At 42.0% G+C, this 17482-nt stretch overlaps 1 protein-coding gene across 3 annotated transcripts in view; it reads right to left on the bottom strand.

Annotated features, from left to right (window-relative positions):
* Positions 1 to 12558, bottom strand: part of kazna (kazrin, periplakin interacting protein a) — a 146631-nt gene extending 134073 nt beyond the window's left edge. For all 3 annotated transcript variants that reach the window (XM_061681997.1, XM_061682004.1, XM_061682038.1), the window contains exon 1: positions 12521 to 12558. In XM_061681997.1, the coding sequence (XP_061537981.1) occupies positions 12521 to 12556 (36 nt within the window). In that variant the 5' untranslated portion in view covers positions 12557 to 12558. The remainder of the gene's footprint in view (positions 1 to 12520) is intronic.
* Between the last annotated feature and the right edge of the window lie 4924 nt (positions 12559 to 17482).

Genomic DNA, 17482 nt, shown 5'->3' with positions numbered 1-17482 from the left:
CTGGCCCAAAACATGAATCTGTCACCTCTTTGCCTGTTGGGATATGGTGGCCATCCACCAACTATCCATTACTCTATCCGTCCAGACTTATCAGTGAACAATCCCATGCTGCAAAGAATCTCTCTGCTTCATTGGCTGCTAGGGAGAAACTCAAGGTCTGGCACCAATCCTCCCCTGACCTCACCTCTGTTGAGAACCTTTGAGGCATCCTCAAGCAAAAGATCTATGAGGGTGGCAGGCAGTTCACATCCAAACAGCAACTCTGGGAGGCTATTTTGTCATCCTCCAGAGAAATTCAAGAAGAAACTCTCAAAATGCTAATGAAGTATCCACTGAATGTACTTGTGTAGTTGCTTCCAGAATGAGGTCAATTAAAAGCAAAACAATTTCACATTCCTCTGTTAAAAGCCCTTATCTTTAAAGACCCTGTAAATGGAATTCAGAGATTTGTTCCTTAATATATTTTACATGCGAAGATATTTTCTGAAAACGTGCAAAGACTGAGGACTATGAAATACTCAATTGTGGTCCCATAGGGCTCTATTTTAATGACAGGCGTAAATTGACCGGAGACAGGTTAGACCGACATTTCGTAATTTTGCTGACACGTGCAGCTGGTGTATTTAAAAAAAGGGGCTGTCTGCGCTCATGTGAGAGAGAACACAGCTGACTTAATTTGCCGCCAGTCAAAGTGGCTTCTTGCATTCTCTTTAACCAAGGCGCAGTAAGAGAGAATTGTCACTCCTCTTTGCCAAAGTGGCAACAAACAAACATGATTAAATACAATATGAGCTGGTGATAAGCACAGGTGACTTAAATATGTCCGAGGATCTCATGTATCTACCCCCAGCCATGCACAATCATCATCATTTCCCCCCCGACCCTGATAGCTGTGTGCTAACCAATGGGATGCTTAAAAATAAATAATACATTCAATTAATGGCTTTCTACAATGATTGAGATGACTGAATTACATCTGATCCACCATATATCCACAGAGCCCGCATTTCAAATTCATCAAAATCACATTAGACAAGCTGCGCCGAAAGATAGTCGTGGTCCAAAGCAGGCATACGTTTTGACCGACTTTCATTCCCCAAATTGTCACATGCACCAGGCGGATGTCAAAGGACACACCCTCGTTGCATTGGTTTACCCATCTTGGTGTAGACTCGTCTGCCAAATTGGCAAACACTCAATCAAGCCTTGCACTTGCACGAAAATCAAGATACGCCACCATTTGAACACAGGCATACTTTGCATAGCCTATAACAATAGAGCCCTTAGAAATGCCTGTTTTACACAATTTCAGTTTTCCTGATTTTGGGGTTGTGGCCAAAACTGCACTTCGGCCCCAGCATGAGTCACCCTTCCCCCACGGTAGACCTTGAGCTCCTTCGTTCACATCAGTGGTTATCCAGTGCAATTGCAATGTGCAGTTAGCGAGCTAGCTACTGTATGCTTATACCCCAAAAATGCATCTTCTCTTCAGATAGTCAGCAGATGTGGCTGCTTTGGAGCACCTTGTTGTCAGCAGTGAGTCTGCGTACCTCATGCTGAGAAAGGCCAAAAAGCAAGGAGAGGGGAAAAAAATGTCTGAATTGACAGCCAGCATTCTACATGCTGGCATGGCCATGATAGCGCGCCATCCACCGGAGGCTTTAAGCGGATGCTTGTCTGCGGCTCAAACGTAGTTTTGTCAAGACAAAAGAAAGAGGCTAAGCAAGGTCGCATCCAGTTTTCCAGGTCATAGTAGAGATATTTGATTGACAGTTGAGTGGGGCATGGTTTCAGCGCAAACGGTGGGCATGCCCACAGTGTTCGAAAGCAGGGACTACAGCTTGATTTTTTTTATGATTTTGAGCCTTTTAAAACCCATTTTATATACTGGGTGATTTTTTTAATCATTCAAATTTGCCAGGGTTGTTAACAGCACTCTTGTATCAAATTTAGAAGTTATTTTCACTTTACAGGGACTTTAATGGCCATCCTTCCTTTCGTGACATGACGGCAGTTTGAACTTTTGACTAATTGTTTTGCTGACCTGGTCATCTCTAAGGATGTTGAAATTCTATCAATTGACAGAAAGGATATGGCTATTTCTGACCATTTTTGTGTATTCTTTGAATTACAGATTCTTTCAAAAGTTGAGACTACCTCCATGTCCATTAAGAAAAGGTATATAAATGAGAGTACAGGCACTAAGTTTATGGAGACCATAGTTATGCCGAAAACTGTGAATGCTGAGACAGTTGAGGAACCTTTGGATAATTAATCCTGGAAAATCTCAAATGTCATGAATGCTGTCGCTCCTATCAAAACTAAGACAATGTTGAGGCGACCTAGAACACCGTGGGGGAGCACAATGATGGTAAAGAGCTCTAAATAAAAGTGTAGGAAAGCAGAACGTAAGTGGAGAAAACCTTAACTCCAAATTGACTATGACCTCTACAGACAAAGTCTTTGTCATTTTAACCAAGAGTTAGTCAGGGCTAGACAGCAACACTTTTCTGAAATCATCAGTAAAAACTTCAACAATACTTGCAGTCTGTTTGCTGTGGTTGACAAGCTCACCCCCCGAATCAGATATCTCTAGAACTCCTAACAGCTGATAAATGCAATGAATTTGCTTGTTATTTTAGTGAAAAAAAATAAAATCAATCAGGTTAAATATCAGCACAAATCAGCAAAATTATAAAATGATACTGCAACTTAAGCCACCCAAGAAAAACTCTATTATCATGTCAGAATTTGATACAGCTGATCAAAAAACTGTAGAGAAAACAGTTCAGCAGCTGAAACCATCAACGAGCTGTCTTGATTCAATACCATCTGACTTTTTCAAAGCTATTGCGAAGTCTGTGCTCGCTGATTTGCAGCAAATAATCAATTGCTCACTTCAGTCAGGAGAGTTTACTAAAGCTCTTAAAGTAGCTGCCAGTAAGCCTCGGATAAAAAATATAGCGCTGGACGCTTCCATGTTAGCAAGCTATAGACCCATCTCAAATCTCCCTTTCATAGCCAAGATCGTTGAGAAAGTTATTTTTAATCAACTCAGCCATTTCTTGAACTTAAATGGACTTTTTGACAAATTTCAATCCGGTTTCCGAACTCATCACAGTACAGAATCTGCTCTCAAAGTGTTAAGTGATATAAGGTTGAATACTGACTCAGGAAAGGTGTCAATTCTGGTCTTGTTGGATCTCAATGCGGCTTGTGATATGGTGGGTCATAATATACTGCTGAACAGGTTGGAAATGTGGGTAGGACTAAATGGAACAGTCCTTAAATGGTTCAGATCATACCTGGAGGAAAGGAGTTATTTTGTAACCATTGGAAATGTTCAATCTCATCGAATGGCAATGACCTATGGGGTCCCTCAAGGGTAAGTTCTAGGACCCCCCCTGTTCAGCATGTATATGCTACCCTTGGGTCAAATTGTTCAGAACTTTAATTTTGACCATCACAGCAATGCAGATGACACACAGTTATATCTAGCAGTATCTCCAGATGACTACAGTACAATTGAGGTGGTGTCACTAACCGATAGACGTCCTGCCTGAGAACTTGTTGGCCTCCTGCTTTTCCTCCTTTTTTCCTTCCTCCCTTCCGTCGAATCCACCTGTTCCCGGTGCGGACCGGACCGGCCGAACACTCGGGAGCCTGACTCGCCTGCCTCAAACGTGTTCCAGACACGTAAATCCAACATTGCGGTAGACTAAAAGTACAGATTAGTGCATATTTGGGTTTATATTAATGAGACCAGGAGTCCTCATTTATACGCATTCACTACACGCCCATTCTACTCATCTCACGTCACAAATCCCTCCCTTCGCCAATGTTCGTCTGCACCTTGTTTGTTTTGTGTTTGTCTGTGTTCTATCCTGTAGAAACCCCTTTTTAGTATTAAATTTTCTATAAAATTCACCACTCGCATTGATTATGTGTGTGTTTGAGTTTGGAACGAAACCTCTAGAAAGTCTAGAACTTAAAGTTTTTAACATGTAGCCACCTTCCGATAAGAGACTTATTAAAAATGTTTGTCGTCATTTCGCCTCAAGTTAAACTTGTAAAAATATGACGTGGTGCCCCTCATATATATCAAATGTCTTGATTTATAACGCTGTATTTTAAAATTACGATAACCCGGAAGTGACACAGGCGTTGCTTCCAACTCATCGTTTCTTTCTAAATTAAGCACAATTCTTACAAATCCCATCAACGCGACATAGGCATGTAAATATTTTCATATTATCCATCTACATGTTATGTGCAACTGTTTGTGTTCAAATATCCATTGCTTAAAGGGTTAAAACACCGATGCCGCATTAAGCTAGCTGACTTTAAGACAAAGTTATGTCATTGTTTTGAATAACTACATGTAATCTTTTATGCTTAGTTTGACAGTAAACTTCAACTGGGATGGCAGCAAGAGCTTGAAGCCTCTTTTTTGAAAAATCGTTCACGATCTGCCAAACTGCTGCTTGTTGTGAAGTGAGTTGAGTTTATTTTATTCAAGTATAGCATTTTCATTATCCTCATCTTTTTTGTTGTTTGCTCGTGATAAATCACATTGTTGTGCATTTTGACTCCAATTTAAGTTACAAAACTCCATTCCTTACCCTATCGACTTTATTAGGCTAATTACCCAAAAGGTTGTCAAATTATCATACTCGGTAATCAGTCATGCTATAAGCACTTAAACTACATCCCATAACAATTCAGAGGTGTGGTTTTAATCCACTGGAGCCATAGCTCCCAGAAGAAAAAGTCATTAGATCTACACAAATCACACAAATAGGGTGGCACGGTTTCATCAGTGCATTACAGAGGTTCACTGGAGTCAGGGGATGATGGGGAGGGCAGATGGGACCAATGCAATGCATAATACATGGACAGAAAGCGTGTTCTGGAGGGCCAGCTGAGGTCCCATTCATAGAAGGACAGACTGACCCAGCAAAACCCATCACATACTTAATCCCTCTTCAGCATCACCCCCGTGCTGCCAGTGCTCTTGAGACTGCAAGCAGGATGCACCCTTCATGACCCTGGCGCATTTGGCACATATATGTGTGGAAGTGAGTCAGATGTATTGTCATATTAATAGGACACTTCGAGGAAAGGTGCGTGAAATTGCACATTTATTAGTCTGATCCCAATATCATATAGATAGAATGATTGCCAACACAGTACTGAAATTAACAGCCAGCCTTTAACCATTCCTCATTGTTGTCAACAACAATATTATCGTGATTCATAACAGCACTTTTGGAGATAGTGTTTGTGTTTGTCGTTTCAGGTTTGATTGGCAGTCGCTGGCAGGCTGCCGGCACACTCGTGTTCTATTGTTACAGAACATAAACAGAATATAAACAGAGTGCTGTTTTTCAGGCAGTGAGTTGCCAGCAGGGGTTTGGAAAAGAAATGCCCACGTGGAATTTACATCCATGCAGACAATTAGCGGGTGTCTGTTTGCTGGCTTTTTGAACGGGTGCACAAAAAGAAATCCAGAGCGAAAAAGGCAGTGTGAGATTGTTGTTCAAGTGTGGCTCTTGTGGTGTAGCTACTATGTTGGCCAGAATGCTGATGTTATTGCTTGATACAAGATTGGATTTTCTGCAGCAAAACAAAGATAAAGGAACAGTAACTCACTAAACTAGACGGCACCATCATAAAACCAATGCATTTAAATCACTTGGGGTCTGGAGAATTAAAACAAAAAACGATAAAAAATTATTTATGTTGTGGCCAACTCGGACAAATGTAACTTAAATGCAAAAGTCGTACTGATGTGGAGGTGTGCTTCTATTTGCCAAGGCTTTTACTGTGTAGCACTATATATATTATATTCATATTTATGTTTTATCGATGAAAACATCCCCTGGCATCAGGAAATGAGGTTTGTGGCAGCAGGGAGAATTAACCTGAACATTAGTATCATCCATAAAACTAAATGGACCAGCTCAATAGATGCTCTGGAGAGAAGCAGATTTTTGTGATATAATACACTGTCATATGACCCATTGATAACAGTGACAGCTACGGTTAATATACAGTGAGATGAAAGTGAGTTTTTTTGAGAAAAGTTTTTTTTGCTTTGACTTGCGAGTGCAAACTTGAAATATGAGGGCTGTATGGTGGCAGCAAACTCAACTCACTTTACTTAAGCAGCACTTTTGCAGTTAATGAACAATTAATAAGAGGCTTTAAACTGTTTAATTTACAGATTGCAAATAGAAAATGAACACATTGCTTTGGATCCATGTCATGTTGAAAGATAACATTCCTATAACATTCCAAAAAATTCCTATAACATTCCAAAAAATTCCAAGATGGCGCCTACCAGTGTGGTCGCCTCGGTAACGCGCTCTCTAGTATTGTCTTTGTTTTTATGTTTTTCATCCGTCTTTGGAGACCTTACACGACTCACTTACACAAGGGGAGACCTGCTAACCATCAAGGAGGCTACTCCGGACTTTCTGTCACCAACTTTCGAAAATCCGCTCAGTTTTTTCCCCGAGTTACTCACCGGAGCGGCGTCCGCGGTTTTCGGCGCATGGAGGCGGAAGCGGCGCCACAGAGGGAAACGAGCCGGCATTCAGGTGAAACTCCGCAAGAGAGGACACAGATTGGCGTTCCCGTCGATCCACCTCGCGAATGTACGCTTCCTACCCAACAAAATGGACGAGCTTCATCTTCTGTTAAAGACCAGTAAAGACTTCGGACGTTCCGCGGCCATGTGCTTCACGGAGACCTGGCTTTGCGACGCCGTACCCGATGGCGCCGTCATGCTTCCCGGCTTCAACATTCATCGAGCGGACCGCGACATGGAATCATCGGGGAAAACAAAGGGCGGCGGGATATGCCTCCATATCAACGAAAAATGGTGTACGGACGTCACGGTGCTCAGCACACACTGCAGCCCGCATTTGGAGTCGCTGTTTTTGAACTGTAAACCATTCTACTCGCCACGTGAGTTTGCATCGTTTATACTGGCTGGAGTCTATATTACACCTCAAGCTAACACGAAGGCCGCATTGCTAACGCTCGCCGAACAAGTCAACGAAATTGAAAAAAAACACCCGGACTCACCCCTCATTATTCTCGGGGACTTTAACAAAGCTAAACTCAACCACGAACTCCCTAAATACAAGCAGCACATCGACTGTCCTACCAGGGAAAATAATACTTTAGACCACTGCTACACTACGGTAAAAAACGCATACCGTGCTATACCTCGTGCAGCCCTGGGCTCGTCTGATCACTGCTTAATTCACTTAATACCGACGTACAAGCAAGAACTTAAATGTGCGAAGCCTACAGTGAAAACAGTCAAAAGGTGGACCAATGAAGCCAAGATGGAACTTCAAAGCTGTTTAGACTGCACAGACTGGAGTGTCTTTGAAAATTCAGCTGGCAGCCTGGATGAATATACGGACACTGTCACATCCTATATCAGTTTCTGTGAAGAGGTTTGTGTACCAACAAAATCATTTCGGACATTCAACAACAACAAGCCGTGGTTCACTGCTAAACTTAAGCAGCTTCGCCAAGCTAAGGAAGATGCATATCAGAGCGGGGACAGGGCCCTGTATAATCGAGCTAGAAACCAGCTTACTAAAGAAATTAACATTGCAAAGAGAATCTATGCAGCAAAGTTGGAAAAACAGTTTAGCGCGAACGACTCTAAATCAGTCTGGCATGCATTCCAATCGCTGACTAATTACAAGCGACGATCCCCCCAAGCTGAGAACAATAGCACACTAGCCAACGACTTGAATACCTTCTACTGCAGATTTGAAAAGGACAGTTTCACTCCACACACCCACCCGGCCGCACCCGCGACCACAACCACACCTCTGACTTCTGCGTTAACCATCCATGAACAGGATGTGAGATGCATCTTCAAACAACAGAAGATTAACAAAGCGGCAGGACCGGACCATGTGTCCCCATCCTGCCTCAAAGTCTGCGCGGACCAGCTCGCTCCAGTCTTCACTCAGATCTTCAACAGATCTTTGGAAATGTGCGAAGTTCCATCCTGTTTCAAACGCTCCACCATCATTCCAGTCCCCAAGAAACCTGCAATCTCTGCTCTGAATGACTACAGGCCTGTCGCTTTGACATCTGTGGTCATGAAGTCCTTTGAACGTCTCGTGCTGGACCACCTCAAGAGTGTCACAGGTCCCCTGCTGGACCCCCTGCAGTTTGCCTACCAAGCGAACAGGTCTGCGGATGATGCAGTCAACATGGGACTGCACTTCATCCTAGAACACCTCGACAGTGCAGGGACCTATGCGAGGATCTTGTTCGTGGACTTCAGCTCAGCGTTCAACACCATCATCCCTGAACTCCTTTCAACCAAACTTCTCCAGCTCAGCGTCTCACCTGCCATCTGCCAGTGGATTTTCAGCTTTCTGACGGGCAGGACACAGCAGGTCAGGCTGGGGGAAGCCACCTCATCCACACGCAGCATCAGCACTGGGGCGCCCCAAGGTTGTGTCCTCTCTCCGCTGCTCTTCTCTCTCTACACGAACGACTGCACCTCAGCGAACCCGACTGTCAAGCTCCTGAAGTTTCCAGATGACACCACCGTCATCGGCCTCATCAAGGACGGTGACGAGTCTGCATATCGACAGGAAGCGGAGCGGCTGGAGCTGTGGTGCGGCCGACACAACCTGGAGCTGAACACGCTCAAGACTGTAGAGATGATCGTGGACTTCAGGAGGCATCCTTCGCCACAGCTGCCCCTCACGTTGTCCAGCTGCCCTGTGTCAACCGTCGAGACCTTCAAGTTCCTGGGAATTACAATCTCTCAGGACCTGAAGTGGGCGACCAACATCAACTCCGTCCTCAAAAAGGCCCAGCAGAGGATGTACTTCCTGCGGCTTCTGAGAAAGCACGGCCTGCCACCGGAGCTGCTGAGACAGTTCTACACAGCGGTCATCGAATCAGTCCTGTGTTCTTTCATCACAGTCTGGTTTGGTGCTGCTACAAAAAAGGACAAACTCCGACTGCAGCGGACAATCAAAACTGCTGAAAGGATTGTCGGTACCCCCCTACCCACCATTGAGGACTTGCACGCTGCCAGAACTAAGAAAAGGGCGTGCAAAATCCTCTCGGACCGTCTGCACCCCGGTCACCAGCTCTTCCAGCTCCTTCCCTCAGGTAGGCGCTACCGATCAACGCAAACTAGAACTAGTAGACATTCCAACAGCTTCTTACCTCTTGCGATCAACTTCTTCAACACCTAACCTATAATTCCATTAGAACAAGCTGGAAAGTTTTTGACTTGAGTTCGTTGTCACATTTCTGTGGGGCCAATTATGTATTACTCATGCACTCACTGCAGTTGTCGCGCCATGCTGCACTATTTGCATATACTGGCCACTCATGCCAGAGTAGCATCTGCTCCATTTGCACACTGATTGAGGAGTATCTGTAACATTTGCACAACCATCATTGTCCCAGATGATCGCACTACTCGTCACTTTAAACCGCATACACTCCTTGAAGTCTCAGCGCCCTTTGCACAATGGTCATTGCACCGGACTATTGCAATATTAGTCATTCGAACTGCTCTAAGTGCTAGAGGACTCTGCATCTTTTTGCACAATTGTTTTTTGTCAATGTCTTTATGTCTCCAAAGTGTTCTTTAAATTGACTGTCTGTTGTACTATAGCGGCTCCAACTACCGGAGACAAATTCCTTGTGTGTTTTGGACATACTTGGCAAATAAAGATGATTCTGATTCTGATTCTCTTGAGATTTATTGAGTTGACCTCTATTTGGAACTGTTCATCAGTCCCTCCACCTTGGCTAAAGCTCCAAAAAAAACAAGCCCAAAACTTTACTCAGCATTTTTTTGCTGATGCACAGTGTATACTTTGGGAGGGTCGGGGGCCGGGGGGGAGTCACATAGATCTTATTTATCAGCATCTCCTCGGACAAAAGTCACCTTCACCAACTTGTTTGGATGCATCCACATCCTCTTGTGCCCTAAACGCTCCTTTTCTACTCCCAGTTTTCAACCACACATGACTGACAGCTCCACTAATGTAGTCAGAGCGGGTTCCAGCATGGGGACGGAGTTAGAGATAAGGTCAATGGCAAAGGCTCAGAAGCTCAGCGGCAAATTTCCTGATTGACTGCACAATACACGGCAAAAGGGCCCAAGGAGAGGCAATGTGAAGTTCCCCTACCACAGACTTACCAGCAGAGGAAAATCACATGTGGTCATTAAAACAACATAAAACTTACACATCTCCATGTATTTGTAGAGGACTTTAGGTGTCATTCATTGATTCTGAGGCAACATTGTAAGAAGATCAAGTCAGTACTTTTATTGTCAATATCACTGTTACCCCCGCTGTAAATGTGTCCCTACCAGGGATCAAGCCAATTACATTTAGACCTCATTGTACAACTCTTGCCTCTACCAAATTAGTAAATTGGAAGAAATGCGAATGAGCAGAAAAAAAAGAATCTTGGTCTTATGAACTAAAAAAAAAAGAAAGAAAATGAAGTACAAATGTCCCAAACATAAGTCAATATAAGAAACATGAGTAGAAAAAAGTAAAATTTTGTTGTACAGTGACAGATGTTGGACAAGGGTGTGTAACAACTCATCAAGCTCATTTGAATAATTTTGAATAAAAAGCTCAATCACACTCTTGACATTGCCTTTTCGGTAGCGGCCTCTAATTGGAGCCCCCAGCCGTTCATCTCAGCCTCTTCATCTTCTTCCGACACAAAGATTACGTAAAATTACCAACACCAGTGAAAACATCGGAGGACACAATGAGACAATGGATATGGGAGAAAGCGTGTCATTGTTGTGTCCTCTCTGTCCCTTATTTCACATATTAACAAAGGATGCTAGGTGAGCAGTAGGCAAACAACCATCCCCTTAAAATCTTAAAATAGAACCTTCCAAGATGATTGATTCCCAGACGCGCTATTCTTGAGGACAGGTGCGTCATATGAAGATTCATTCAGAGGAGGGAGGGAGGAACCAAAGTCATAATGGTCACTAATTCTTTCAACATTGTTCAATTCAACCAGTGACCAAATTCTGGGGATGTAAACAGCAATGGTCTCGGAAATGTAAGAACACAGTCAACACTCACCACTGCTATGAGCTTTAAGGTTAGCAACACAAATAATGTTTTCTTCTCGCCTTAACAATACATCGCCCCACAACATTGCGCAAAGATTTGACCCAATTAATACCCACACCGGCTGCAAATAGTCAGCTATGTTAACCACTACATTTCCCACAAAAAATAATTCTAGTATTTCACCAGTATTAATTCAGTTTTGCAATGACTAACAAAAACTGTGTGAATCAAGAAAATATCATCAAATAACAACTGTTATATTGCTTAACAGTTGATAAAATTTAGTTCTATTACTTTCAGAAAATACGGTTTCTGATAACAGTTTTTTTCATAGTTAGCAGGCTGATATAAAACTCATTTGAGGGCCATTCCACTCAATCGGTGCCGGTTGCATCTCCAGGAAATAAAAAGTATAAATGGACAATAAAATGAATGGTGAAATACATTTTTAAGCAAAATGTCCGACACATTGATCTGGTTGCATATTTAACAATTCATTTAAAAAGATTAATTCCAACAACCTTTAAAAGTGGAAAAATAGCATTTGTTGCCTGTCTCTGCTTACCAAAATTAGACTTTACCCTGAAATGTTATAATTTAACTACTTTACGAATGTATTTTTTTACATATTTGTATTACTTCTTATCCCAACTATACATTAACTTTATTTTCTTTGAAAACATTGTTTAGTTTTAATTCACACGTTAATCATGGCCCTGGGTTTTCACACAGGAGGTCATGCCTCCTGTCAATACATCTCATTGGCTATTCTTGTGCCCCCATGTCAGATTTTACAATAATAATTGAAATTAAAATAGAGAGAGGCATTAGATGGGGCCAGAGAGGAAATGTTTTTCAAAAGATCATTTTAATAATATTCTACTGTCAGTTTTTTTTTAAACTGCAAACTTTAGCTTTAGTTTTTATTTTGATGTTAGTTTTTTTTATATAGTTTAATCACTATAATGTCCTTCGTGTCAACGTGCTATTGGCACAAATGCTATTTGGCTGTATTTCACATTTATTCATTCTTTGCTAAAAACTCACAAACCTGTTACTTTCAGTCCTGTTACTCAAATGAGGAGTTTCAGTCCAATAAAAATACACATTTTGAGTCATTCAATACGTGTATTAATATATTTAGAGTTGAAAAACGACAGAAAATTCAATTTGTTTTGAGTTACAACAAGTAGATGGCACCAATATGGTGGAATGGCCCTGAAACAATTTCTACAAAACTTGGTTGAGGGATGGGTTGTGGGGCCAAGGATAAACATGACATTGACAGTATGGGTCTAGATAAAAGGTGTTGAGTTGAGAGTTGAGAAAAAGGCATTGATATTTAAAGCTGATTCTGTTTCTAGCCAAATGTTGCTCCCAGAGAGGTCAGATTTGCATACCTGTGCATCCACGAGGAGCCGTCTCATCAAAGTCATTGACTTCTGGAGCGTCTCCTTCTCAGGGGGACAATATGCATGTTCTTCCTGCTCAAGTGACTTGTGTCCCGTCACTATGAAACTTGCGATCTGATCATTCAGGCTGTTCAGGGACTGCACCGCTAGAGGGAGACAGAGAAAAATATCTCAAAAACAGTATGGTAAATGGCTTGCATTAACTATAGACAAAACATTCTTGACATTTGTGTGCTTCCAACTTAGTGGGAAAGGTTTATGGGAAGGCCCTTTTCTGCCTTAGCTTGACTGTGCCCCAGTGCACGAAAAAGTGCCACAAAGGCCTGCTTGGATGGGTTTGGTGTGGAAAAACTACCTCAGAGCAACCCCATCAAACGCCTTTGGGATGAACTGCATTAGATGAGCCATTGTGAGGTTAACTTAGCTCACAAATGCTATTCTGGATGAACAAACAACGTTTCCACAGTCACACTTCAACATCATAAAAAAAAGACCTTCCTAAACAGTGGAAGTTGTTTTAGCCCCAAAGTAAGGACAAACTATCATTTTCATACTGTACCATTTTCACTTCCTGTAGGCGCAGCGACCACATGGCCCAATAGTTTTGTATTTCAAGTTGTGCCTTGACCTCAAGTTGAATTCGTTCCCTGACCAAGCTGTTAACTCAATGTACTTTTATCAAATACATTTTCACCATTGAAATTAGTTCACATGCAATTAATCCGTACCTGTCCCCCCAAAACCACTACACATCTTTATGTAATGTCCTTTTAGTAAAGAAAAATAACACCTTGTTGTATTAAAGCATTAAATATAAAAGATAATATGGTTTTTAAAAAATTAATTAAGGTACATACTGTAGTATTGGTGTTTGACATGTCTTTCAGGGGCGTGGCCTAGTGAGTGGAATCAGAGTCGGTTTGACCCTAACCCTTATTTCAGTGTGAGCATCTAGACATGATTTGTGGCACACAGCAGCTCCTTGCGAGTGTTCTCATTTTGTATGACCGTTCAACAAATGGCTGAAAATGCGTCGGTGCCAGTGGCTCTCCTTGTCCACATGCAACAGCATTGCACTACCATTATTGCTCCATTTTGTTTTGTTTTGTTTTTCATTTCACTCAAGCAGCGCCATATCTAAATTTCGCCCCTAACTCACATTTTGGCTCATGACACAAAGCAAAAAAATTATAAAATAAAGATATTCAACCAAGCGACAAACCCCCAAAATTTATAAACGATCATAAATCAGGGTATCATTGTCTTCCAATTGCTGCTGGAAGACTTCATATTCATATTCACTTTCTCAAGTAGAATCAAATTCAAGCATTTAAAAAAATATATTTAATTCAAAAAGGGTTTTCCAGCCCACTATTGGTGCTAATCCACATTATTATACACATATTCAGAATGATTTGTTTGCTTCATGATTGATGATGCTAAGCTAACCCACATTATTATATACATATTCAAAATAATTTGTTTGCTTCATGATTGAGCTATTTTTAGGCATGGTTTTTCAAATCTTTTTGCACTGTGCTGTCAGCTTCTCAGGGCATTGTGAGTGAACACATTGTCATAGGAAAGCAGCCACAAGTTGTGCTTCCACAACTTTGATTTATCTTTTGTGACTCCTGTCCTGGAATTTTCCTGACACATATATCTATCTATTTCGGATCTAAGCTGTTTATCTTGTTCAAGGCCATGGGGCCCACCTTGGACTGGTCACCAGGCAGTCATGGAAGCAATGTAAAAAAAATGTTGTTTACAATTGTTAGCTTGATTGACTTGAGGTCATATCATAACAGAAAGTGTATCCAGGCCTAAAGAATAAATAATGCATGTCCTTTAATTGAACAAGTGGATTCCTAAAATGTAAACACAGTACTGTACTCATGTATGAGATAGAACTTTGATCATTTAATGACAGTGTTGTCATCTACATGCTACATACCACATTCCGCTCTGGTATAGTGCTATGAACATCTGATTTTTTTTCCGTTTTTCATTTTTGTCAGTGATCCTAAATCAAGTTTGTAATAACACGTGCTACTTTTCAATACAGACCCACAATATGTCCCGGTCTCATAATATTAATTTCACTTTTTGTTGTAATCGTAGTTGCAGAGGACAATTACGTCGCTTGCTAACTTTCTTACTCAGTCACTGTTTGTTTTGCCATTTTAGCCACAACTAAAGCACTGTGGGCTGTGGAGCACTGAAAAGTGAACAGTGTAACCATGTTCACACATTAACACCGATCCCGCCAGCGCACAATTGAAGCTCTAGATTATAAGTCAGATGAGATCGGGCCGGGTAAATAACAATGAATTTCAACGCTGAATTATGTACAGCACTCTTGTCACCCTAACAAACGACCATGCGTCTCAGCCCAAAAGGTCACAGCGTAGTAGAGTAAAAATCAATTCCTCGCCAGCAAACCCTTTCACGAGGGCCACTTGCTGGAATTTATGGTCGGGCCCACCACGAAGTCTCCTTTGAATAGTTGTCCCGTAAAAAGAACCCCGGGTCTAAAATAGACTTCGGCTTGGAAGGAAGGGAGTTGTTTATTGCATGTGTGGATGGTGTGCAAATAAAGTCAAGCAGATGACGTTTGAATTTATAGGACCGATCAAACATGAACTAACATCCCGTTCAGACTTGCTTGCTTGCTCACATTTTTACTAAATTTGTCATCCTCGGCACGGTGGGCGACTGTTTAGAGCGTCTGTCTCACAGTTCTGAGGTCCGGGGTTCGATCCCCGACCCCACCTGTGTGGAGTTTGCATGGTCTCCCTTTGCCTGCGTGGGTTTTCTCCAGGCACTCCGGTTTCCTCCCACATCCCAAAAACATGCATGCTAGGTTAATTGAAGACTCTAAATTGCCTGTCGGTGTGAATGTGAGTGTGAATGGTTGTTTGTTTCTATGTGCCCTACGATTGGCTGGCAACCAGTTCAGGGTGTACCCCGCCTCCTGCCCGATGATAGCTGGGATAGGCTCCAGCACGCCCGCGACCCTTGTGAGGATAAGCGGCTCAGAAAATGGATGGATGGATGTTCTTTTAATAATTAAACTGTCTTTCATTTCTGTGCTTTGTTTTCAAAGGTCTTTTGCCCTTTGGTTTTAAATGCTTTTAAATGTACTTTTAATCGTGTAAAGCACTGAGTAACCTTGTGTATGAAATCTTCTATATTCTGTAAGTAAAGCTGCCTTGCTTTACCTTGCCTTTATAGCAATGACGTATAGTATAAATGTGATGTTGCATTGTAATAGAGAGGAACAAGGTTTTATGCAGATCTGTTATTTCTCCACTTGTCTGAACAGTTTGGGAAAGGCCCTTTTCAGTTCGTACTACACAACGCATGGTCCATAAAGGGATGATTGGATGATTTTCCCAACAAACACCTTTGGGACGACCAGGAACAGGGATTGCGAGCCAGAATTCATAAATAAATGATCCTCTGGGAACATGTACAACAAATCCATCAGACCGTGGAGCCTGTTTAAGGTGCAAATGTAGGACCAACTTCATATTTTCTTCCATGTTCTTACTGGCCAAGATCAACATTGCAGTAGAGTATCAGGGTGGAAGAACATGGTTTCAAACTGTCACCAACTCCCTTGGCTATCAACACACGTTCTCATCCAGAATGTTCCTGAGAGCCATCCTGTTTTTGTTCCTAAGTTTTTTTCTCTGTTGTGTCCTTTCAGGTTTCCTTCCCAGCTTGCCTCCCACAGTGAAAAGTAACCAGCCCGAGCACATTTCCTCCTTCCCGCACACACACTTCCTCAACCCTCTCCCATTTACCATTTAGTCTCTTTAGTCTCTGAGAGGTCACTGAAAATATTTCAGAGGTCGCCCATATGGAGGGAGGAGAAAAAGTCATTTCCATAAGTATGTGCAGTCATTTTTCCCTTAACTGTCCATTTTATTTTTACAAGACACTGCACTAGCCCCTAATGCCTCATTATCCATGTTTCCAGCAAAGAAGCCTTAAAATGTACTATGTTGTCGCCGAAAAAAGGTTTTCGGTGGCCCTCTCATGCAGACTATAAACCATTGCATCTTATGTCGAGCTGGAATGACAAATGTTAAATCACTTCTGAATAAAGAAATACAACTAGCTAAATCTTCACAGGTTGGGATGTATGTTGGCTTGGAGTTTGCAACTATAACTCACCTCCCCCCCTCCCCCCACAAAATCCCATGCTAAAAATTGTTTTAAAAAAAAACAAGCAAGGCAAGACAGCATGTATGCGTTACGTAACCAACATTCTTCCACCATGGTTGACATTTGCAAGCAAACAAGCTTTTGGCGGCAGAGATAAGAAGGGAATGAGGGGGCTGAAGAGGGATGTATCCCCTTGAGGTGAGAGTGGAGCAGACATCACATGTTTGAACGTGTGAGTGGGTTGCTTGGCATGCGAGGGAGCACCAAACACTGAGTGGGGACTCCTCTCTAATTTATTGAATGATAGGCTGAAGGGGGAAAAGCCATGGGAAGATTTACTTCAGTTGTTTCTACTTACCGTCCTCTAGTGGTATAACAAAGCACCCGCAGGCCATGGTGATGGGGGAATGCATAGATAGATCCTTTACTACTTACTAAGTCTTCAAGGTACATTGTGTAAATGCTGCCACAAACTTTCTCTCAAATTGAATTGAAGGCTACATTATATACACTTCTCATGAAAATGTCAGGAATGTTGGGCTTTCGGGTCTTTCAGGACAAACCTAAAATATACTGTAACCTTAACAGCTGAATTTAATTTGACCTTTTAAATGTTTGCCTTTGGGATTACATGTATCGATATCAGTGCCAATACTGTAACATCTGTACTCGTACTTGTATGAATACTACGTCGCTGATAGCACTTTACCATCCTGAGAACAGTATATTTTTCTACCCTCCCTGAGTGTGCAGTATGCAGGTTAGTCGATAGCAAAC

Source organism: Phycodurus eques, chromosome 1 (assembly GCF_024500275.1).
Source record: "Phycodurus eques isolate BA_2022a chromosome 1, UOR_Pequ_1.1, whole genome shotgun sequence".
In the NCBI taxonomy this organism is placed as follows: domain Eukaryota; kingdom Metazoa; phylum Chordata; class Actinopteri; order Syngnathiformes; family Syngnathidae; genus Phycodurus; species Phycodurus eques.
The sequence above is the reverse complement of the archived record's forward strand: the minus strand, read 5'-3'. Positions and strand labels throughout refer to the sequence as shown.